This window comes from Botryllus schlosseri, chromosome 3, assembly GCF_051294905.1.
Source record: "Botryllus schlosseri isolate E-star chromosome 3, Bs_hap1, whole genome shotgun sequence".
NCBI lineage: Eukaryota > Metazoa > Chordata > Ascidiacea > Stolidobranchia > Styelidae > Botryllus > Botryllus schlosseri.
Window position 1 is genome coordinate 374,811 of NC_137238.1, and position 26,137 is coordinate 400,947.

The 26,137-nt window shown below is 39.4% G+C and overlaps 2 protein-coding genes and 2 long non-coding RNA genes across 6 annotated transcripts in view; 1 reads left to right on the forward strand and 3 right to left on the reverse strand.

Moving 5' to 3' along the window:
- Window positions 1-3,313: 3,313 nt before the first annotated feature.
- The window catches only part of LOC145435452 (uncharacterized), a 78,496-nt gene continuing 55,672 nt past the window's right edge, over window positions 3,314-26,137 (reverse strand). The window contains exons 1-6 of one of the 3 annotated variants that reach the window (XR_013913846.1): window positions 14,176-15,670; window positions 6,651-10,784; window positions 5,785-6,099; window positions 4,932-5,135; window positions 3,772-4,174; window positions 3,634-3,719 (exon numbers count right to left, since the gene is read on the reverse strand). Coding sequence is in view for 1 of the 3 variants with exons in the window: in XM_080312729.1 (XP_080168855.1) it covers window positions 4,104-4,174 (71 nt within the window). In the remaining 2 variants the exon portion in view is untranslated. The other 2 variants (XR_013913845.1, XM_080312729.1) reach the window with 2 other exon arrangements.
- LOC145435447 (uncharacterized) lies at window positions 16,072-16,901 on the forward strand. The gene is made up of 3 exons (XR_013913844.1): window positions 16,072-16,568; window positions 16,624-16,747; window positions 16,781-16,901. It is a non-coding gene; the product is annotated as an uncharacterized LOC145435447 (long non-coding RNA).
- Window positions 16,835-18,378, reverse strand: LOC145435446 (uncharacterized). Its single transcript, XR_013913843.1, has 2 exons — window positions 17,572-18,378; window positions 16,835-17,508 (listed from the first exon to the last, which is right to left on the reverse strand). It is a non-coding gene; the product is annotated as an uncharacterized LOC145435446 (long non-coding RNA).
- On the reverse strand, window positions 21,432-24,826 carry LOC145435448 (uncharacterized). Its single transcript, XM_080312726.1, has 7 exons — window positions 23,228-24,826; window positions 22,840-22,929; window positions 22,705-22,770; window positions 22,051-22,139; window positions 21,888-21,996; window positions 21,726-21,834; window positions 21,432-21,666 (listed from the first exon to the last, which is right to left on the reverse strand). Exons 1-7 carry the CDS (start codon window positions 23,240-23,242, stop codon window positions 21,632-21,634), a joined length of 513 nt encoding a protein of 170 aa, XP_080168852.1. The 5' UTR covers window positions 23,243-24,826; the 3' UTR covers window positions 21,432-21,631.

A 26,137-nucleotide genomic window follows, 5' to 3' on the forward strand; every position in this document is an offset into this window, starting at 1 on the left:
CAACCACGCAACCGGCCCCCGATGTAGATGATAAGTATTGGCAAAAACCGCAGTACGACACCATAATTGCAGCAGAAGAAATAGTTCAGGCTATCGATGGTAGATGTTGCCGGACTAACAGATTACTCTCATATCAGCAGAAGATATCAATCACTCTATTTCGCGCACAAATGAATAACAACCCCATCCAGACTTCGCGTGCCGCTGTGCTTTGTCGATTCTCGCTAGTTGGCCACACGGATAACGCAATTTGCATAATTTCAAATGAGCGAGGAAATATTAGAGATACAATCGGCCTTTCAAACTGACCAGTTTCGGGTTTGAAATGAGAAAGGGATGTCCTTGGCAATGAGAGCTCCTCGAAACCGTCCTATGGCTACGCCATTGTTCATCGCAAGTCATATCTTTTTGTATTTTCATTCACCTTCCGTGAATATAGTAAGTAAATGTGTCTATACCCGATCTAGAAGGAAATACGGTGTATCGAGCGACCTATCATGTAACGCACTTGTCGTTCGCTGTTGCAAGATTGCGGCCAGCGGCCTCTACCAAATTGGAAAAGTGGCATTCGTTCATTCAAGTTGGTGACTCCTGATCGCTAAGTTCGCTGTCCCAAGACAGTACAGCGTTGATTCTCATTTTGGCCTTGCGGCATCCCATATGGGGAAACACTTAGCAGCACCCGAGCAATGGATCAGCTTTGCAAGGTTTCCGAATCAGCGTTTTAAAGCACGGTATAAATAATGCCTGATAAGTTGTGCAGTACTACGCATATCAATATATTCATATGTGCAAATTATATCTTAAACTGAAATAGCAATACTAATGTGTTGAACTAACTATAGGCCTACTACTAAAATAACTAAAACTATTGTAGAACTACTGTTCTAAAACCCGTTTGCATCTATCTCCAAAGCAATATCTCAGCGTGCAATTTCTAACAGTATCGCTACCGACTTACTAAACGAGTCTGCAGAAATGGACAGTCAATAACTGCCATACAATAATCCCGATACGCAGTGAAACTCGGTCGACATGACAAGGCCGTTATAATATTCCCGACTTGAAGTAATTGTTATTTACTGGAATTGATTACGCTCTTCCGAACTGTGAAATTGGATTAACTTGAGTGTGGTGCGTATATCGCACAACACAAAACGATACAGTGGCGTGGATATCTGGGTCAGTGCGAGCGATCGTTCCGTCTGAATTGTTCCTGGAATTATGTTTTTGAAAAGGAATGCATGTCATTGTACTGATGCGTATGCAAACGGTGAGGTTTGTTTGTTTTGTCACTTTACGTCGCTGTTTTGATATAAATCTTGTCCATGTATCATTTGGGGCCTTGCCGGCAGATGAAACGATACGGATAATTATCACCTTCACCGATAAGCCCGATATATTCGACCGTTATTCAAAATATATGGCATCTATCTTAAGACGCATTTCCAAAATTTTAGAACATTTGTTTGAACAGCTTAAAGCCATTGATTTGCTTGGACATGAAATAAACTAGAAATAAAGCTGCATATGGACACATGTAGAATGAGGCGGTAAGTAACGAATAAAATCTACTTTATCAATGTATTTGAGTAGGTTTTGCCATACAATATTTACTCGAATGGTCATCAATATTGACTACTTATCTTATACTTACCAGATTTCAGTTTTACAGACACAACTAGGCCTAGAATACTGACTTTTTTACTTACTTCGAAATGACTGCTCTAATTTGTACTCGAGTAGAAATGTACGACGTTACTTCTACTTCTACTTCTACTTGAGTATCCACGATAACTCTTTCGACCACACCTGCCTGTAAGCCTTAAGAAATAGCTGAATGTTCCCGGTGTAGCCATTGCAGATTATAGTTCTATGACTACCAACTATACCATATTGTGGAGTCACGAAAATGGCCCGATATTGTTACCTCGGATGGCCGATACCAATATTTCTTTAAAATTATGACATTCGACTCGAATTCGACTGGATATAAACAGCGAGTCGATAAATCGGCCCGGCTCTAGTGAATAGCGTGTGGGGTATTTATTTTATCCGTCTCGAATGCAAGACCGCTCATTTCACACATGCAAACAAACCATTTATATATTTCCACTGCGATGATCCTTAATTAATCAGAGGAAAGTCCTGTGCCTCGTATGCAATTATTTTCAATCATCACACAGCAACTTCCAAGATGAGACGCTCATTATTGATATCACTGTATTTACATATATGCCAATTATGTTATTTATTGCGTCTTCAACCTTCGTTCTAGGCCCTGTTTGGGACAAAGAGTCAGGGAACCATATTCCGTGACCGCCACGGTAGACTGGGAATATTCGTATGTTTCTTATATATCCAACAGGTAGGGTTGATTTCGTAAATTCACAATCAAGTAGAAGTAGACAGTAGAGATTTCCACTTAAGTATAAAAAGTCAGTATTCTAGGCCTAGGTTGACCAAAAAAATGTGAAGTAAAAGAAGGCTAAATTCGAGTGATATGCAGTAAATCAGCACCGAAGTACGCTCCGGCGGGTATTTCGGGAGCTGAGCCGGAAGGTTGACCCTTTTTTAGTCAACCGCCTGATAAAGTGAAAGAAAAACTGTATTTTGGGCACTGATCGAGAAAGTTGACCTTTTTTAGTCAACCGACCACGATGTGGGAAAAATTTACCATTTTGTTCAGGATATTCCTCCGGTTTTGCAAGTCTGAAAATTCTGAAAAAGTATCCTCTTTTCAGATTTCAAAATATGGCAACCCTATTGTTACCGTCAAAGTAAATCTATAAATATATTAAACTAAGAAACGCGGAGTAAGATTGCTTTGTGTTTGATTAGACGAGGATGTATGTGCCACTGTTTATTGTATTTCATTTTTAATAGAAAACACGCACCAACAAAGCCAGTTTCTGTGCCTAAACGGGAACATATAAGCAACAAATTATTTCAATCCACTCTGTGGCGCGATCTGTGAGGTACGGCGACATAGACTGTTATAAAAGTCGCCATACGGCCCTAAGGTGTTGCTACGGCTCCTCCACACGCTCGCCTATAGGAAGATAGTGGACACCGTTTCATTGTTACATCACAGGACTATCTAGGGCTGACGTACACCGGTTTACGATGTAGTGTAGACCATGGTGGTACATTTTTTCTAATTAGTTATATATTCAGTCAATGCGAAGGTTGGGCTTGATTTTTATGAAAAGGGTTAGCCGCATGTAATATTGAATGTCCAAAACACCGCACTGCTTTAAATTCAGAAGGAACGTTTCTGAAAATCCACATAACGACGATATGCTGATAGGAATATGAGCTTCAATAGAAAAGAACAAGGTTCAATAGTATACTTTTCTATAAGAAATTAGAATTTATTTCTTTTGTTATCGTGGTGTAGCCTAAACATGGAGATGACAATTTTTTCACGGTTTGCATTGTAGCGGCTCGTAGCGGCTCTAGGGGCGCAAGTCCCACATGTTGGGAACCCCTGTTCTATGCAATGTTACGGCGTGCGACATTGCTTGAAGTTGCTGCAATGAGGAGATTTCGGTAATGTTTTCTCACGAATTATCACTAGCCATAAATATAGTGTAGCTACTCATACGTTGCAGATAATATAGCCGCAAAGACATGATGGGATCCTCCACTGATACATGGGAATATATCTTACCCACTGACACCACAAAAAGACTCGTTTCTGACTGCTTTTTTTATTGCTACAGACGTATAACGGTTTTCTGAAAGAGAATCTGAGAATCTATACCAAACCAATCAGTAGCACAGCAATTAAAATTACATACCAGACGGTGTTTCCGTAAGGGCAGATATACAATAAGACTGAAATATTTATAATTATTATTAGATTGGAAGCTATAAAGGTTGCAATATGAATTACTATCCCAAATATAAGATTCTGGCAGAACCACGCAAGGCGAACGAAAATAAAACATCAAACCGGCAGGTCACAGAGGTATACAGAGTTTACTGAACCGCAAAGCTATGAAGTGCGATATCGCGATTTCACAGGTTGATATCGATATTAAAGATACGTCCCGAAATATTGGGTTTGGAAGTTTCTTTATTCAACCTTCCGATCTTGTTTATGTAGAAATTTGACTTTCGAAGTACTGATCAGCAAGCTTGCGTAAATTCGTGGGTGTGCCTCTTTTCCCTGAATTATGAAAAAAAACTATTTTCATTGAATATTTCCTCTTAAAAACGGTGCACTGAACATAAGAATGCATAGTTATTTAGGCGTGTAAGAAATAATTAGAAATAGCCATTTTGATCATCATTTCTGTCATCGTTATCAATATCACCATATCGAGATGCGGAAAGTCATCTAATGTACGGAATTTTAGTCCCTTATCAATTCCCGAACTTATACAGAATATTCGACAATGATTATGGCTAATGAAACATCGACCATCGCAATAAAAATCACGAAAGATGATAAATGAATATTTTCTACTCGATATGTCAATCCACTCTTTCGTCTATATCCCTGGCATCTGATCCGCGTGTGCGACATCTTACAAGTTTGAAATGGGAGGAGCTTCGACTTCCAAAACCCACACCTGGCTACGCCACTGCTAGTATAGTGATGACTCTGAGCTAGCAATGGCTGCGACAATCTCGTACAACAGAACACGTAACAGTGTTTTATAGTTGTTAAGCAACTAGCTTTATTATAAATGTGCAACTTAGAACAAGAACTAAAACTGCTCACTTTTGAAAATCCGCGAATAGAACTAGAACTACTTAAGTAAAGAGTTGGTTGGACGTCAACCATAACTGCAGATGTAGTTTGTACAAGTCTGTCGTCGAGGCAGGAACACGGATGACGATAATGTATAAATGCAGCCCTTACTAAACCATAAACTAGACATTGGGGTTATAGTTCATCGACTTGACAAATAAATCCAAACCTTCTTTTTGAGACCATAATCGAACCATAGCCACTCTTCTTTCGAGTTCTCTTGTATTGTCGCTTTTAATTTCGTCTACTTCCACAAAGTTTAAGCTGAGCCCGGTACCGGCAAAGGCAAATTTCTCGAATTCTTGGGCGCTTGCAAACCGTGAGGATATGTCTGTGAATACGTCCTCTAAACGATCTTTTTCTGCAGTTGCGACTGAAATAAGATAAATAATCGAGACCCAGTTAAAATCACATATTTAACACTTGTTTGAAGTTGCGTTTCCAAAGGTAATGTAAAATTGGAACAAAACATCAAAAAACTTTCAAGTGATAAACTACCAGAGGTAGTCTGCAACAACGTACTTCTGCGTTCGCTATATTTTGTCCACCTACAATGCGTCCTTCAGTATTAGGGTTCAGACTACTTGTACTTGACAGATTTCAGTTTCTAGGCTCGGAATGCTTAGTGTTGCGAATCGTTACGTGCTTATGACCTATGAACTCTCATTTAGTATTTCTGAGCTTCTCATTTGGTGATTAGGTCAATAATTGATTTTTTTGATTATTAGTGTAAGACGTAGTGTATAAATGCGTTCGTGTGTTAGCCAGCCATTACTGTTAATTTGCCTGTGTTGTCTATGCTGGATGCTACTTGCTGCTGTAAAAACAGATTATCTGTAATAAATATAGTTCGATTGAAGATGTATCTCAAGCTTAGAAGGATTAGGTCAAGATAGATCGTTCATCACTTACGTTTTTTACTTATTTGTAAATTGCTACTTCTACTTTTACTCAAGTAGAAATTTACGTCGGTACTTCTACTTCTTCTTCTTTTCAGTACAAACGATGACTACTTTCACCACCTCTGGCAGCGGAGTCGGATTTGCCTTGCAGCGATTTTCTCACAAAAGGCGTTCGGTCCAAATTTCGGTGTTCAACTTCCAACTGGGAACAAAGTTTAGAAATTTCCGCGCATATTCTGCTGAGGATGCCGTTTTCAACCGATGGCGGGATGCTGAGAAGTCTTTTCATTTCTGTCGAGTATTTGTCGTACAATGGAATAACTTTCTTTGCGAATGGGAGCCGCATATCTAGGACTTTTTCGATATTGGCGATGTATGCATTTCCGAAGTGAATCATGTCTCGCGGTTTATCCATCTCAAATATCTTCTGATAACCTAAAAGGTTTTAAAGTAGGTTGAATCAATCTTGACATGTACAAAAATTCAAGATACAGGAACTGACAAAGCGGATATTGAAACCAATATTATATCTAATTGCTTGGTATTATCAGGTTAATTAGGAAAATATATTTCAGACTGACAGCTGCTGGTACACTCTTCTTGTCACCGACATGTGCAGTTACTTATCAAGTTGTCCTTTATTATACATGATTATCCTATATTCCTATTGCAGCGACGCGTTTGATATCAAGAGCATATCAGATATTCGGGACGTATGCAGTTTTGGTCTCAGCCCAGACTTGTACAAAGTACTGCATTTTCAAAATGAACTAAAACTAGAACTATTCGCTTTTCAATATATACGCAATTAGAAGTTGATCTACTCAAAAAAGCATTAGTTAGTTGACAGTCAAATAACTGGATTAGTGGTTTGTCCAAGTCACGATCCCATTCTAAACACGTTCCGCCATTCAATTTATTAATTTTCGGTTAATGGACGGAGATTTAGTCAGTAATGTAAACAATAAATTAATTTTAATATTTACTTTCATCGGATTCGTTATCAATTTGCTTCATCTCGTCCACAATTTGTAGCTTTGCGTCTCTTTCCGCGATAATATTTTCAGAGAGGAGCTTGATCCTCGCTAACTTGTCTCCTCTTAGGACAGAAGAAGGACTCAATATATATTTTGAGTAGTCGATAAGAGATTTATCAGCCACGTAGCCAAGTTTGATGAAAATGTACATCTTAATGAAACAGATTCTTGTTTCTTCCGTCCTCATCTTCACTCTTTTACATTCTTCAACATCCGCAACATTCGAAGCTTGATGATGGGCCATGGCATATCTTTATCGATTGCTAATGATGAAAGTTATCCATGACTTCAGTGCCAATTCATGTAAAATGTATTTTCCTCAACTTAAAAAATGTGATCCGTGATTCTCTCGCTAAAATACAACTACCTGAATTCAATTCGGAAGCAAATCCTTCATTTTTTATTTTATCAGAATCGAACAGAAATATAATGGCAACCAACTGCTAGGGTTGCATTTAAACCAAAAATCAATTCAAACCAAACAAGTTTAAAACATAGCCCATGTTTAGAACACGTTTTCTTGTGATTTTGTTGTTTATGTTTTAGTCATGACGTGAAGTATTATCAACTGTGACGTCACAGCGAATTGATATTCTTACAGGGCTCCGCAATAATTACGATTGGAAATATAGCCACGAGATTACTGCTTTGACCAAAAAGGGCTTCTGTCCCATGTTTGATTAAACGGACCAAAAATACCTTTCACTAAGACTACATCGTCATGTATAGCATCCTTACGGTCGGCGGTCATTAACATCATAGCATCCATTCGGTTTGAGTTATATAGAAGTACGTGCTATAACTGTTGAACCGACAATGATTCGAAGGTTCCAACATCGTATACGTCGACTATGACATAATTATTCAACGTTTTAAAATTAAATTATGTTTTTTTCTAAATGACATCAGTTTACAACACTGCTTAAAACATGTTTTGATCAAAGTGTTTTGAAGCACACCTTGTTTCAAATGCAACCCGAGCTAGTAGTGATGAGTCTGAGCTATAGTATGGCTGCAAGAACATCATGCAGCAGAACACCGGTATCACGATTCACGCCAAACGACGACACCTGTCTCTATTTGTTCGGCAACAAGTTTTTATATCTAATGTGCAAGTAGAACTAAAACTTATCACTTTTTAAAAATACGCAACTATAGAACTACCTAAGAAACAGTAATTAGCAGGGTTGTAACCAAGTCACATGGTTCCGAGTCACGAGTCAATCATACTTTTGTGGTTTTGACTCGAGTAGAGTCGAGTCATTTTCAATTCATCACAGACTCGAGTCCGAGTCCAAGTCACCGTTTAAAGGGTCAAGTCCGAGTCATGGTGTTATGATTCGAGTCGATTCCAAGTCACAGTATTGAAGTCATGTTCAACTCATGTTTTCAATCCTGCTTGGGTGATATCGAATTCCCTGTTTGCGAAACATGCTCATTTTGTCCCTATCAGAGTCTTGGCACGTGTTTATTTAGGCAGATAACGGACAGGTCCTGGCCTCATTTACCGATGCTAAAGATAACTTTACTAATCTTAGAACTTAAAATCAAATATCTCTCTTGTCAGTCTGATACATCACCAATACAAGCATTCAGTTTTTATTATGAACACATCGACGATAGCTCACGAATAGCTGATAGAGAACCAACGAATTCACGTCTACATACTATCTGATAGAGAACCAACAAATCCACGTCAAGATACTAGTTGATAGAGAATCAATAGATGCATGTTTATGTAGAGGTATTTACAACAGGCCAGCATGCTGTAAAAGCGTGCATGCAACTATGTGCATTGTGCAGTGACAACAGAACAGATACCTTTTGATTATACTGAAGGTTTTCCCAATTGCATTACCGACTACATCGCAGTTACTGCATTGGAGAAATATTTGTACAATGGGGCTGTTCAAAAACAATTTTTCAAATTTTCCGGCTACTTCTTAAAATTGCTAGATTGCCTAAATATCAAATTTGGCTCAATTCCAACCAGTAGAAAGCAATGCTATGAAAGAAAATTTTAGACTAATTACAAATGAAGATTTTCGAATTTTACCGGCTATCTCATGATATTGTTACATTGTGTAAAAATATGATTCATAGCAAATTTGACTCAATTCCAACTAGAAAAAGTGAAGTTATTAGAGTAGAATGTTTTGGATATGAAAAAATAGTCGGCTTACTACTATGTAATTATATTATATGAAAGAATTTCTCACTAAAATACTCCATTTATTTTCAAATCCAAAATATTCTCCTCTCAGATCATTGATCCACTTTTTTCAAATTAAGCCAGATTCAGTGTTCCTTTTATGCAACATAACAATTTTATCATGTAACCACCCAGTAATATAAAAAAGAAGTTATTTTAGAACAGCCATATTGTACAAACATCACACAACATTAGCCATTCATTATTACTCACGTGCACAATGCACATACCTAACAAAACGTCAAATGGACGAGGGGCATTGTGTGTTTTCACAGACAGCAGATCAAATCAATGAGTTACACCTCAAAAATACTAATGTGGAAAGGAGATCCTCAAATATGTTAAAGCGGCATGGCCGTAGAATGAATCCACATCTACTGAGTACACGTTCCACTAGTGCACTAGATGCAGGAATTGACAAGCATTTTTGAACCACACTGAAGAGCATTGAATACTCATTCTTTCTAGTCGCCCAAAAATGCAAAGAATCATCGCCTTCAAATCTACATATGAGCTTATCAGTCTCTTCACCATCTGAGTCATTTCATTGGCTCTAATTGAACTTTGATTCAATTGTTTGCTTGTATAATTGAAAAGTCTTGAGTACTTTAACTGCGGAGGATCTATTACCTCTTCATCACTGGACGATTTTGTACAATGCATTGCTACTATGTATCATTTTCTGTTGTTTTTACGGCGGCATATCTGATATCAGACAAGTGCAACGAAAGCAGCGGTGACAAATAGCGATGTCGGCAGAATTCGTCGGATGCGTTGATCTAGCCATTATGATTCGCAAATTTCTTCATCTTCAAGTCATATAAAATAAGCCGAGTCAATGACTTGGGTCGAGTCATGTGTAATGACTCGAGTACAAGTCGAGTCAATCCAAATATTGACTCGAGTCGAGTCGAGTCATTTTCCCATTTCAAGAAAATGACTCGAGTCAAGTCGAGTCATAAAAAAATCGTGACTCGAGTCTGACTCGAGTCGAGTCATGACTCGAGTCATTGACCGCCAACTTTGGTAGTATGTAAAAGCCTGTCTACATACTCCAACCTTTATGTTTCGTCTGTAATCCCATACTGAGTAGAGGACAACGAATTAGAAATGCCGCGTAATAAAAATTTAACTCAAACTCAATTTGTAGTCGCGAGGACGTCGTACTCCTCAACAATGGCCAGAATTCTCAATAGTAATATGCAGGTGGTTTTATGCCACTGCAATTTCCATCTCCTCTCTCATAAGTTTTTAAGCCCTCACTATAATTATCTTCAAGGGAAGATCTATATCATTTCAGATCAACGACTCAGTCGAAGACTACCATTATTCATCTCAATAACATTGTCGATGGTTATTGTCAAATGTTTTGATAGTAAGCATGAAATATAGTTCGCTACCCATTGTTGGATACAGCCATTGTTAAATGTTGGATGCTCGTGATAATGTGCAATTGTATGCGTTTCGTGACGGAATTCTGAACTTGTTCCGTTCAAACTGCGGCTGAGATCCTTTCTTATACTTGATTATATGAGGTCAATTCACACGCATAGCTTTTTTAATACATCGCCATCTCATCCGTGTAAGCGGTGTCTTAAAAAGCCTAGAAGTGGGCAGTGCTACAAGACGGCAGCTACGGAATCAAATAATAAGAAATATATGCCCGGTGTTTATATATATATCGACTTTCAATTAAATAAAAGGGCAAACGAAAACAGGAAACAAAAGAACATCAAGATAATCCGTTTTGCGCCCTTGTTAAGCGCCTCCAGCGTGGGCGGTCGTGGGCGTCTTCGAGCGAAAGCCCGCGTTGCGCTATAGCTCGGTCTCTTGTCGAGCGCCATGTGGTTCTATTCCAGCCCCCTATGTGCCTGGTGTAAATGACTATTGTAACAAACAAACACGCATAGCAGAGTAATACAGCATATATCATCGTACAGCGAGCGACTTATCGTACTACCAAGAGCGAATCAGATATAAACTAATTACACCCGAGTATGAAAAAAACATTAGTTGAATAGTATATTAATAATAAAATGAACCCGAATATTTTCGGCTGACACTCGTCAGGGGTAATTGCCAACAACTAGTAGACGATTGGAAAGAGCATTGTATCAACAATCGCATCATAACATATGACGTCACCGGCATGATATTTTGAACATTCGGGGCGAAGAGAGCACTTAATCTCAATATACTAATATTAAATGGGTTGGTTGGCGTATTTTGATTAAAGACGACTCCACGAGACACAAATAAAAATGTGAACGTCGCGTCGTCGGGAAGTAACAAGACTCCCTGTCAAAAGTCGATATTGCTTTTATAATTTTGACTCGATTCGAGTCGATTCATTTTTTATCAACCACTGAGTCAAATCAGACTTCAAGTCAGAGAGCAAAGGGTTGAGTGAGAGACCTAGTCAGAAAGTAATTTTTAGTCGCAACCCACAAATCGTGGTACAGATGGTTTGAAATATTCGGCTGCTTCATACCTTTCGGCGCTGAGAAAAGTATTCGTTTCGCTGGTTCGTGGAAATACAATACATATTGGTAGTTGCTACGTGTGTAATTCCTGAACTAGACAATCTTACTGTGGCAATTTGCACTGTTGTGGTGACCATGCTTGGCTCCATCTACGCATATGGGCAGAAAAATGTGGCGCACACTACGAATCACATGAATTAGTTAACAATGTTATTGGCCGTGGCGCAAAAGGCCGTCAGGCGATATGCGCCATTATTTATATTTAATAAAAAACAACAACAACATGAATTAGTTCTACCAACAGTCACAAATTTTCAATTTTGACGTGACAGTTGATTGATATGCATGACTCTTTGGGAGTTTAAATTGAAAATTTCGGGCCAATATGACTCTTTTGCCGTGAAAGGTTCCCGACCCTGCTCTGCTATATAGCTAAAATCTGCTATACACAGCGCAGTACAGATCGCATGTATAACCATTTTTGAGATATCCACCATCGCCGTGATGGTTCAAAGGCCGCAAATAGTATTCTTGTTGAAGGAAATCTCAGCATTGATCTACAACTAACGCAGAATGACAATTTTAGGAAGCTAAGTAAATCTAAAAATTTTCATAAACCAATTATTCACATACCTAGTGTCGACATCTGTGTGGAGACGAATTGGGCCGGGATCTTCGAGAAATTTTCGTTAAATTACGCCAAAATAACATGATATGTCTACAGTGGAATAATAATTATAATCGTGGAGCACGTTGTGTGATAATTGAAAATAATTGCTTATGAGCCATGAGGCAATCGGACTTCTCCTTTCCAATCTGATTAGTTGCGGATCCTCGCTATTGCAAAGATGTGACTGGTTTGTTTAGCGGCGTGTAATGGACGGCCTTCAAATCGAGACGAATAATATAAATACCTCACACGGTATTCTCACACCGCGATAAGATTTGAGGACAAGATTTATAACTAAAATGCGATGACCGAGTAAAGTGACAGAAATAACAAGCCCCATTTTTGCATTAGGATCAGTACGATGATATGAATTCGTTTTCAAAAATATCATTCGAGTAACAATTCAGATGGAACGATCGCTCGCACTGACCCAGATATCATTTTGCTCTGTATGATATACGCGCCACCGAGGTAATACAATTACTTAGTTCAGAAGAGCGTTTTCAATCCCTGTACATGGCAGTAACTGTACGCTGCGGAACACGATCTCTCATTGAGGTTATTATTCAATTATACGCGAAATGGAGCAAAGTAAGATGTAACATGATGGTGATATAATACGCGATGCAACAGGTGAACGGACGGCCAGGATAGCTGCTCTCAATTATCGCGTCTGGTGCGATTGTGATATCGTACTGGCAACAGACTGGTGACGTGAAATGGAATTTTCAGTACAGAACAAGAACAATATATTTATACTGCCAAATATTTCCAACTAAAAGCTTCAAGACTGACTCCCACCAGGAGTGAACGTCATTTCCAAGTATGAATTCGTCAACATATTTCATGTCAAACTAATTCGAAATTCATTCGAATAACCATAACTGGCCGTCAAGAGACTCGGAAAAACGTAATTCATTTGCACTAATATAAAAAAAAACATGAAACATATGAAACCAACCACGCGCACTACTTTAAGTGTTTATGATTTCAGACTATTTCTACTTCTACTTGACAGTGTTTATTTGCTTAGGCAAAATTATGTCTAGAATATTTACTTTTCGCTTGCTTGTACGCAGTGTTGGGATGACTCGAGTCACTTTGCTTGACTTGACTCGATGTTTCAGAAATGCGGATTGACTCGTGACTCGAAGCAAAATTTACGAGTCAATTTCAAGTCATCAATCGATGTCGACTAAATCGCTGTAGCTATTGTATACGTTCGAATTGTCAACGATACGCCGATGTGACCTGTGAGAGCAATCAATCATTCAATAATTATGCGTTGCACCGCCCCTCGATTGTTATATAAGAAATAAATTGATGGCAACCGCAGTTGTCGGAGCTTGCAGCTTACGTTGTCGTAAACTAGTAGTAAAGTAGTATAGCCTACTAGCAATGCATCTCTGTTCTATAAACTGCTCACAGTTCTCAGTGCTCACCTTAACCAACCCTTTTGTATGATATAAATCGAACGAATATCGTCTATACGTTTATAATTGTATATCATGGATAAGTAGGTGGGTGGGGTATTGCACCATATCCTCTTTACAACATTCTGAGGTTTCGTATTTTATCCTGTGTTGTGGCGGATAATTCTAGACTGCGGCTACCGCTACTTGCGTAGTTTAGCAGTTCTACGTATGCGTGATCGATACGGCACTTTTATTGCGTGTATAAATCAACTCTTTATTCGTTTTTCGATTCATAATAAATGGGGAATCCATCTGTATTTAACACAGCATAATGCAATGACTTTTGAATTATGTCTGGTACTTTGAAAATTCAACTTGACTCGACTATCGACTTGACTCGTGACTTGACTCGAGTCACCTCCAAAAATCGAGTGACTTGACTTGACTTGACTCGAGTCACCCTTGAAAATCGATTGACTTGTCGATAGACTTGACTTGACTCGAGTCAAAATGTCCAATGACTCGAAATAACTCGTGACTCGAAGTTGGTGACTTGATCCCAACACTGCTTGTACGTCGCTACAATTTTGCCTTAAAAGTAATCTAGTAGAACAGGAAGTAGTGTACAAACCCAGCCAGGTGCAAATAATGAACGTATGAACCATTAAGTAGTAGGCCTATAGATGATACGAACCCTATCCATTCGATGGTGTTATGGCGGATGAAACACGAGTCACCTGACAATTCGTATCTTCAATATATTCGTATGCAAGCAAAGACAGTTCGGAATATGGAATTGTTGTTTGTTAGTAGTCGTTAGCGACAAAACTACTTCATATTGTGACGCAATATACGCATGTGTAGTATGCTAGGTAATTATGGCTCATGTAATTGAAAATATACACGATATCATCTATGGGTTGGGTTACAGAATACATATAAAAACAATACAATTATATATGATCGGGTTAGGGTTACGGTTTGGGTATAGTATATAGTAAAGTATAACGAAATATTGCTATAAATCTACGTGTTAGGGTTAAGATTTGGTATAGTATATATAAGCTGAAGAAATAAAAATATTTTTTTCTAGGGTTGTAGGAATTAGGATGAGGTATAGGAAATCGAAAAGGTGGTTTGTCAGATAAGATGTTATATAATATCCAGTGGTCTGGTTGATTAGCCAATCTAAGAACTACACAGACGGAGTTACGATCGAATACCGTGATCCGGAGTCGTTCATAGTTGTAAGCTGCCGAAGGCAGCATAGCGGTAAAAGCTTGAAACACTGCGCCCGCAGGGGCGCAGTCTAGGGCTTCCGCGAATGGATCCACCAGATTCCTTGTCGGGGTTTAAAGAGAATGTATTATATATGTTGCTCAACAATTTGGTTAACAAGACATTCTGGTGTTTTACGATAGGATCTTCCTCGGTAAGATGTCATAGGCGGGCTTGACCCTACCAACAAGAATTCAAAGATTGGACGTTTTGGGTGGATATCATGTAACATAAAATCTGGGAATATTTAAGATTAGGAGTCCTTATGGTAAGATACAGTATAAATAAAGGTAAAGCCACAATAAGGAAATAAAATAGATATCATAATTTATAGTATAAGCAGAGGGAAGTAATGTAGCAGCATGAATATGACTCAGTCCAAAGCAACTCTACCATGGCACCTCACGTCGTCAGGGGTGGTAAAGGCGTAGGTAGGGCGTATTAGCCTCTCCTTTTCTGTAGCAAATACCGGTAATGCTTACGACCCGAAGGAGCAGTTGCAAATCTTTTTTAAGTTTTGGAGTCATGTTCCTAATGCTACATTACGAAGATGAGAATGAAATCATAAGATAGTATAGGAGTAAAGAGCGTAAATTAAAGTAGGTAATTGAACAGGAATAGGTGCAAATAATGAACGTATGAACCATTAAGTAGTAGGCCTATAGATGATACGAACCCTATCCATTCGATGGTGTTATGGCGGATGAAACACGAGTCACCTGACAATTCGTATCTTCAATATATTCGTATGCAAGCAAAGACAGTTCGGAATATGGAATTGTTGTTTGTTAGTAGTCGTTAGCGACAAAACTACTTCATATTGTGACGCAATATACGCATGTGTAGTATGCTAGGTAATTATGGCTCATGTAATTGAAAATATACACGATATCATCTATGGGTTGGGTTACAGTATAGAGACTGTAGGATGGAGCGACGACCCATTGTTCTAAGTTTAGATCCGTCACGCTTGACTTTGCGGAGTAAAATTCCATTCGCGAGAGTCCGATTGTCCTATTTTACATGTAAAAGTATAGGCTATTTCGGAAATACAGGGACGAATTTGACCGCCGAGAAAGGGTGGAAATATTCTAGCTAGACGTTTCAAATTTTGCATGTTACGAGGAAGCATCAATATGTTCTCACTATAAAAATTTCACAACTGGCCTCCACCCAGAACACGTTTAAAATCAATTTCCCGCAATGCCTTATTCAGCGATAACTCTCCGCGGCCGAATCCCGTAAACTCGTAGACAATGCTATGATTGATAAAAGGCTTTATGCGGTAACTGAGTGGCCGCTGATACCAATACAAAACTGCCCAAACTATTTTCTGTGCATAAGCAACCGATGAAAAAAACGAATAGACTACACGGAAAGCGGATGAAAGAGAGCGACGAAAAGATTATCACTACATCCAAAAGATCAATATCGTACACTGTTTCATCGGGCATCAGGCCTATGTTACATTGGAAGACTGTACTTGTTCGTTTTGACATCTTCTTTTCTGTTCACTAGGCTACATCGCATTGTCTTATATCCCGTTGTACATTTCGCGTCTTTAGTAGTTAAAAATAATAGATCCTCCGCGGCAATTATGGCCAAAAACTGCGCTATCCCTGGATGTACCTATGTGAACATTCCGCGTAGTGATCAATCTCGTAAGAGGTCCTTATTCACGGTACGAAGACCAGAGCTGTTAAGGAATGAAGCGGCCCAGAAGCAGCACGCAGCAATGGCCAGCCTCCTTCTTTCCATCAGGGACCCCTCAAAAGGAGATCGTATCAAGACGTTGCTCCATAAGGAGACGTAAGTAAAGCAGCTGTCTCAACTTCATCAGAATTAACAGTGTAATTTATAATAGAGCCGCAATCCGCGAAAATTATTTTGAGAGCGACATCATTCGTCAGCTCAAAACCAGAAAGCAACTGAAAGTGGGAGCTCTGCCTAAGCTAAATTTGCCTGAAAGATGTAGCACAATCATAAAGGTATGCAGGGTAGGCTGTAGCACAATCATAAAGGTATGCAGGGTAGGCTATCTCTCACTCAGATCAAGAAACCAATGCACCAAACGATTCCAATTGATATATTTATTCATATAGAAAGAAAGGAAGATACCTTTTCCAAGAAAAGAGTTGCCAAAGACAGTGAGGCACAAAAATATTCCAGATTTGGTACAATATACCAATATACCCCCCGATTCCCTGCTATTGATACCAGACATTCTTGCAGTGAAAACTTTTTCCTCAGCTTGGTGAACAAGTGCATCAACAATCTTCACGAGCAAAGATGCAGCAAGAAGCTGATGCTGCAGTCCAAGAAGGTTGCTTGCCTGCTGGCAAATGTTGGAGTAGTATTGATAAATGCCATCAGTACCAACGTCACAGAACACAGCATTCAAGCGTTTGACAAGTGGAACAATAAGATTTAAATCCAATTCCTCAAATCGTGGTCCACACCTGGAAATAGAATGACAATTACGGCAAGCAATCTTCAAAATGTCCACTATTCGATCGATGTCAATTTGCTCAGTTGGTGACGGGAGCTTATGCACTTTCCCGTGCTTCTTGAGTTCCCTTACGGTGGGAAATATGGCTTCACAGACGTCACAACTTATTCCACTCCACTCATCCAATCCTTCAAAGCATTGGGAAATTTCCTCCTCGGTGATGGATTCCCAATCCTCCCACAATGATTCTTCGGCCATAACTTTTACGAAAAAGTATCGGTTATGAAGGAATCAGAATTTCTGTGAAAGCATAATACTCAGAATTTTATTTCCGTTTTGCTAATCAAATAACAATTACCATACCGGAACAGTACATGAAGATAGCTCGCTAATTCTATAGTATCACATCAATGTCCTCCAATAGTACGGTAAGTGACTTATATTTTCTCGTCGGCAGGTTGAAATACATACAGATTCTGCTGAATGACGCCTTCCAGAAGGACCATGGTATGGCATACCCACTTCGCCTGCAACGAAATGCCGTTTCATTTTCATCGCCTGCCCTATTATTGTTATCTTCTATAATCATATAATACGCCACTATAATAGCTATTATATCATAAATCATCGCTGGTATTCACCGACCGTGCGCATTGTGCAGCGATTATATACCGGTATATTCATCGCTTCGTACGGCAACAAACGCAAGACTGTCACGCAAGTATCCAAGATATTCACTAATCAGGCCAAACATATTAAGACGTCCAATTAGTCACCGAGTCCGTTATAAGTATTCAACCTCCAATACACCGACTCATTCCCATCGATAAGCATGCATTAAACCAACCAAACACTCAACTTTCCACCGTGTGAATTCCATGTGGGATTATTAATGGTACACGTAACAATGGGTAGCTCCCTCCGCAAAGCGGAGCGTGACCTATCTAAAGGGAGTTGAAAATATTATTGCGCGCAGTGTAAATAGAGTAGTTCAACTTATATAGATATTTCGGTATATCAATGCACTAATACCGGTATAATATCTCATATTTATAGTATTATGGGCAAAAATACCATAAATATCCATTTTTACAAGATAATTGCTGAAAAACCACGCAAACAAAATATGTTGCGGATGAATATTAATTAGGCATTTAAATCAGTCGTCACTCCATCATACAATCTCTATAGTTACAGAATACATATAAAAACAATACAATTATATATGATCGGGTTAGGGTTACGGTTTGGGTATAGTATATAGTAAAGTATAACGAAATATTGCTATAAATCTACGTGTTAGGGTTAAGATTTGGTATAGTATATATAAGCTGAAGAAATAAAAATATTTTTTTCTAGGGTTGTAGGAATTAGGATGAGGTATAGGAAATCGAAAAGGTGGTTTGTCAGATAAGATGTTATATAATATCCAGTGGTCTGGTTGATTAGCCAATCTAAGAACTACACAGACGGAGTTACGATCGAATACCGTGATCCGGAGTCGTTCATAGTTGTAAGCTGCCGAAGGCAGCATAGCGGTAAAAGCTTGAAACACTGCGCCCGCAGGGGCGCAGTCTAGGGCTTCCGCAGTCTAGGGCTAGGGCTTCCGCAGTCTAGGGCTTCCACTGCTTGTACGTCGCTACAATTTTGCCTTAAAAGTAATCTAGTAGAACAGGAAGTAGTGTACAAACCCAGTCACTTGCGTAACTACTCCAACTAGGTAAAATCTACTTGAGTGACCTTAAAAATTACTACGTTACCGACATATTACCATCTCTGGATACAATCGATATGATAATATAGTCAGAGTTCGAGTTATTGTAATTAAAGGATGTACCAGTGCATGGAACGTGGGAGAGACCAGTCAATCTCTTCACAAGAGAGTAAATGGTCATCGACATGATATTGCGAAAGCCAACAAATCGAAACCGTCGGTAAACATATTCTTCGGCTGGACACTCCTAGAACGACATACTAATTAACGTATTGATCGGTAACATTGAAGATTCTACCAAGAGATATTGACAAATTGGGTACATTCCAACAAGGGCTGAATAGAGGGTGCATGTTTCACTACACAATGTTCACTTGACTCTTTTCTGCAAGTGTGTTACACTATAAACACCTTATCGTATCCAATTTTTAGGAGTACAAGTTACCATAGTGATCCAAACATCAACTGGATCTTAATGTCGATGACGTCATAAAGTACGCGATTTTGGAATCTGAAAGTTATCACCCACTATGATGTCATATTATACCTATGTCCAAATACAAAATCTTTTTTGCTTTGCTTTTTCTGCGTTACTTTCGCTTTAACACCCGATGCAGGAGCAGAGCTGCGAAAGCTCGTGTAACTATAATAAAGTTATATTCATACAAGTGGACGTAGAAGATGCTAAGGTATATATATATCATCGTCTACTATCGGCCCAATAAAGTAGGTAATCAAAGGGTGATTCAAATTCCGAATAGCACAAAGATGATTAATTCTGAAAGGCTACATCCCTAATATAGTATAATTATATAGAAGACGAGTTACTGGCTCTGATGCTGATGCAAACCTAAAACCGTAGTAACACCCATATAGCTTGGTTACTATTTTATCCGTGGTACTTCCTGAGTATCCTTCGGTGATAAATGTTATTGCTCTATTTGGAGCTGCGCCTATACGATATTCAACTGTTGGTCGTTTCTGATATTGCTAAAAGTTGAACAAGCAGCTTCAAGGACATTTGTCGGAGTCTCTATGAAAAATTACATGCCGTCTATTATCATGCGGAAATTTGGAATCGCTGTAAACCTCAATACCAGGGGTTCTCAGCCCTTTCTTGGTCGTGGCCCATTTTCCGGTTTGAAAATGTACTGTGGCCCACCTCTTATCCGAGATTCTTAATCTTGCTCAATGCGTGGTAGTCGACGGCGATGATATGCCTATTTGTCTAAAATATGCGCATTTTTCTCTTAATTTACTGATTATATTTCAATCTACACCTCTAGGGACATGAAAATTTTCTAGTTGAATAAATATCCTCAACAAACGACCAACGAAATAATCTTGGGCCGGCGCCTACGATATTTACGGCATTATCTGGTACATTACACTTGCAAGAGCTAACAGGCCGATGCTCACAAAACAGAAATTCGCTATTACTCTTGACGTAATAATGGGCGAAAGTTTTGATAGGACGATTACTCTCAACGTGACAATCGGCGATTGTCTCGATTTCGCTTCTCATACCGGACTCTTCGCATTTTGAAGCGAGTTTTCGAGTTGAAGGTTGACAGCTATGCTTTAAGCTGCCGTTTTGACCGTCTTGTACTATTAGGCAGGCTACAGTAATGCGATTGAAATACTCTGTAGCAGACCCCTCAAGTTTGAGTTGAAGTTTTCGAGCTCGTCGCCGCGTTTGAAATGTTACAGGATGATGCCGTGATTAGCTAAATGCTCCAGGGACGATATTCCGTATATAGTGTAGTGGAAAACGTTTAGCTGTCGTTTTGACCGGATTACAGCGTGGCGTAGGATACCGCTATGCCAGTGGTTCTCAACCTTTTTGTCCTCGCGGCACACTTTGAAAACGAAAAATCAGTAGGGGTCTCAGCTTTCCCGTGGCCACTTACTGGCCACAGATTTTTCTGTGGCCGGCCACGAAATTTTCGTGGCCGGTCATGGAAAGGCGGTATTTCGTGGCCGGCCACAGCGAATTTCATGGCCGGCCATAATGATTCATCGTGGCCGGCCACAGGTTCGTGGCCAGTTAATGATTTTTGAATATCATATTGAGGTTCTGTACATCCAAGAAGCCCTTTAATGATCTTTGCTCGTCTAGATTGATTGAAACTGTCATCTTTCCATCACTGTGACTATCTGAAGCAGATCATCTCTATTTGCACTGCGTCGGTTTGGTTTGTGAAGTATAATTACACGAATATCGTCAGTTATCAAATTATATCACTAAACCTACTACTTCATGTCGTCGGGAAGGGTCTAAAATTTCATCGGCTCGGCACATATTTACGCTTTTCCTGCATGCGTTGTAGAAATGTATTTTATCCTCTCTGACTATCACAAATTTACGGTGGGGAACGATGTAAACTCTACTAGTGCTACCACCCGAACAGAAGTTCCTTAAACCGTCCTGTCTACTTGTCCACTTGTCTTGAAATCATAATCCTCTACATCAGAAAGTGTGTTCCTATACCAGTTTTATATAAAGGAGAGTATATAAAATCATAATTGCGAACTGCCAGCCACGCCGTCCCATCGCTAAAACGGCGTTTAGATGAACTCTTTCGGATTATCACCGCACTGACGTATTGTACACAAGGAATCCATTAATATTATACAAACGAATTGATTTTATTAGTCTGATACACAGATTAACGAATCAAGAAAACCAGTAGAATTTATTTCGAGGCGTTACCCGAAGCGTCTCCTCTGCAATACGTCCTTTTCTGTGGTAAAAGAAACTATGAATAAGCAAAATTTCAAACCTAATAATACACAAATTTACCAGTAAAATCTAAAAGCATGTTCCCGAATGCCTGACGATATTGACGGCAACACTCAGTGCTCGCAGAAAAGTCGAATTCCTCGTCACCATTCAGAAAGTGCTCGGCAAACTGAAACAGCAATTGCGATTACACATGAAGAGTCTTTTGAAATTTTGAGTTACCTTCAATAACAAGACTCCGCAGTTATAAGAGTCATTCTGTTGACTATGAGTCCTGGATACGATTTCCCACCCAGTGGCAGAACTATTTGTATGGTACTTCCAGAATCCCCTGGGAGCATAGAGATATGCAGTGTCAACAACATGTAATATCTCAGTTACTCACTTCCAATTACGTTCCAAGCGGCTTCGGTAGTGTTCCTCATTGCCCACGGGGTCGTATAAGTAGAGTGTTTTTGAATTTAGGTTAGTCGCCTGCCACAAATACATTTGATTTAATTATTAACACACCAATAAGCCGTAAGGCCCCTAGTCGCTTCCTTGTAGGGCATTAATCATATTTCCTTTCTCCTTGGTGTGAAGGATGAATCTATAAACCGACCTATCCATCTTTGTATCCAATTCATCAGTTACTTGAAGTCGAGGTAGATGCAAGTATCGTTCTAGTATTGTTATCATAAATAAGTTAGGCTTACCATATTTTGGAAATCAAAAAAGAGGACACTTTTTCAGAAATTTGCAACTTGCAAAACCGGAGTGAAATTCTCAAGAATCGGTGAATTTTTCCCACTTTGCGATCGGTTGACTAAAAAAAAAAGGTCAACTTGTCGCTCAGAGCTTAAATCACCGTTTTTCACCTTCACTTCTGTGCTAATATGTGGCATATCACTCGCAATTTCCTCTAAATCTGCTCTAAATCCTAAAAAAGAGGACAAAATCTCAAAAAAGAGGACAAAAGGGCGTCCTCCGAGGACACTTTCAAAAAAGAGGACAAATCCTCTTAAAAGAGGACGTATGGTAAGCCTAAAATAAGTCCAACCAGTAAAATCCAATGATTGACGACATGCAACGCTGTGATGAACGAGTATGTCAACGATTGATGAATCTGGAAATATTCTGTATCGATTAATACGGAGAAGAAAAATTGTTTCTATCAAAATTGTTGATTACGTACCAATTTCTTGTGACGGGTTCCACGGTATCTACCATCACACCACCACAACGTGGAGTACTGGCAATCCAAGTACATCTCACTGCTACCTGTCTGAAATGAGTATATCTAGATAAACTTTCGGCATTTACTTTTACCCCTTTCATTCGTACACGACTCTTATGACATGAAAGGACAGCACATAAATAGAAGAATTCAAAGAGGGAAATATTCAAATTACCCTGCTTATCCATCAACATTATGTCCAATAATAATTTGGATTTCAATATTCACCTTAGAATTTGGAAATAGAATGAAACTCAATGGTATCGGACAAAAAGGTCGAAAGCAAATTTCTGGAAACAACAGAAGATGTGCTTGAACCCTGCCAATATTACCCAGTGCTACGTACCTGCATCACAATCATTGTCCTTTTTTACATATACAGCAAATCTGCAATGAATTAAGTCCAGGTGTCGGTACAGTAATGTACTACTCATGAATTCGTCAACGCAATTCACAGGGCACTTTAGATTACCCCCCGCATCTTCCAACAATTTTAACGCCAGGTCCCTCGAGGTTGATGGTGGCGAACATGGTATATACAGCAGGATGTCGATGATCAAATATAGACCTGTATATAACCTCATGTCGCAGACTTATCGTAGACCTGGTACAGAAAAGAAGGATTGTATCAGCCCGGCATTACGCAATACACAGCTATTCAGCAATACGAACGATAACAAACTATGTAGTTGTTTGCAACTACATGTTCCATACCGTTGGAAAAGAGATATCAGGTCGGGGGAAGCACCGGCCACAGCGAGCCGCGAGCTGTTCTGTGGCCGGCCACAGAATGTGATGTAGATTTCACAGCGTTTCTGGAACTTAAAAGAGTATCTTCCACATATTCTTTGTTCTTTGATTCCCTAATTGTTTCGTCCGGGTACTGTGATTACGGTATTTAGTACTGAAAACGAGAAACAGGTTAAATGCCCGCATATTGACCGTTCGTTCACGTATCTCGATGAAACATATAGATTATTATGTATTCAAGGTGGTATATAGTCGAATCTACTTGAGCGTAAATCAAACAAATCTGCAGTGAAGTAAGACAATTTTCCAGTGCAGTATTGTATTATTCATAAATTCACCAGGGCAATTCACGAAAGATTTTAAACTGCTCCTACATCCTTAAACTACATATGATCCAATATATACGTATAACTTCTCATCGCAGACTTATCATAAACGATAAACATGGTTGAAAAATGAAGGACATTAATCACATTATCAATATCATATTGTTTAATCGTTCATTTTCATATTTACAAAATATAACCAACCATACATACGATTGCAACTGCACAATGCAGTAGAAAAATCAATATCAGATCGGGGGAAGCACCGGCCACAGCGAGCTCCGAGCTGTTCTGTGGCCGGCCACACAATGTCATGTGAATTTCGCAGCTTTTGTTGAACTTATACAGATTTTCTGACATATATTTGGTGCACATTGTTTTTTCCAATTCTATACAGTTGCTTACGATTAGCTCTGACGAGTCTCAGCCGAATATTTGGGGCTATTTCTACAAAAAAGCATCCAAATCAACACTTACCAGTTACCAGTTTTGATATGTCTTCATTGCTTCTAGCTTTCTATGCCATTATTTCCTGTTTCATTTGGCGGATATCTCCCTTTTTAATGCATTCTTTACATCATTTTGTGTGCTTCCAGTTGATATATAGAGACTATGCCAGATCGTTTCGACTTCTTCCTATCGTTTCATTGTATCGGTATTCATCTGGTATTTCGGGTGAAAATGCTTATAAACGGAGCTAAGCTCTCGCCTTCGCCTAGTTCTATTTACTGTACGCCCATAACAGAACATAATTGATCATACATTAGACCACGATTGGGTCACGTACAGTACTTATCATCAATACTAACTTGATATATTGCAGCCGGCCATGAAATTTGGCTATGGCCGGCCATGAAATTTGGCTATGGCCGGTCATGAAATTTGGCTATGGCCGGCCATGAAATTCAGTCATGGCCGGCCATGAGAATGAGTTTGACATGGCCGGCCATGGAAATTTCATGGCCGGCCATACCGAAATTTCGTGGCCGGCCATAGAATAGCACTTTTCATGGCCGGCCACGGAATATCTGTGGCCGGCCACGAAATTATCCGTGGCCAGTAAGTGGCCACGGGAATGCTGAAAGTCCGTCTCCGAAAAATACTTCGCGGCACACTAGCACAGTGGTTCTGAATTCTTTTGGCTTACGGCACAGGCAAACTACCAGAATGCGTATAGCAGCAACCATAGTCTTACAGAGGCGGGCAGTGGGCACTGACGAAGTACTACTACCTTTTCGGAGCACTCAAGTAAGCTTATCTCTGCTTGAGTTTTCTTTTATCTCAGCGGACATCTCACAAATACGTATGCGAATGGTATCATTAGACATGGGAATCGTTTATAATTCTTCCCTAACATTTCTTTACAATTTTATTGCAGGCCGGAAGAATAACTTTCTCCGCTTCCGTGTGAGGTTTTGAATTATCCGCTTACCACATAACTGGCCTGCTGGGATCTCGTTTAAACTTCAGGTCGAGCTTAATTTCATGAGATTGGCTTGACAATAAAGTCTGCCCACTAACGCATTGTCGATGTAATTAACCGTCGCATTGAAGAGTCGAGTCGCGATCGCCACTAACCGATACAGAGGCGTAGAAATGTATTATGCCAAACGCATTTCCACGCAGATCGTGTAATGGCACCTGTGATGATAGTATACCTCAATAGTGTTGCTGGCAGCCAACCGCAGTTGTATTGCAGTTCCAACAAACCGGAATAATAAACCTCTGCGATGAGAAATTTGTAACTGATATAATTTTATTAACTTTATTCTCAATTCTGGAATTTGTCGCCTGCAACATAACTTTGCGCGCTGAGCCTACATTTCACCTCCAGTGCTGGCACGCTACCTAACAATCGCAATGTGAATGGCTATGTTGGTAATTCTAATTTGTAAACGTGAACATCACTTCCAAATGAGTTCATTTCTCGATTGTGAGAATGCCTTTCCCAGGTGTTGGAGGTTTATGTAGGCTGCTACTCGTCCTCCGATCCGTAAAAGCAGTGTCTTACAAAAATTGGGGGGCCGTGCTATAGGTTGGCATCTCAGGAATCAAAATAAGTAATATCGATATGGTTTAAAATTATCATCGATTACAAAGACATGGCAAGAATACGACTACAAATATAAACATAAAAAGGTCATCAACCTGCGTCATGTCCCTGTTCTGCATCCGGTTCT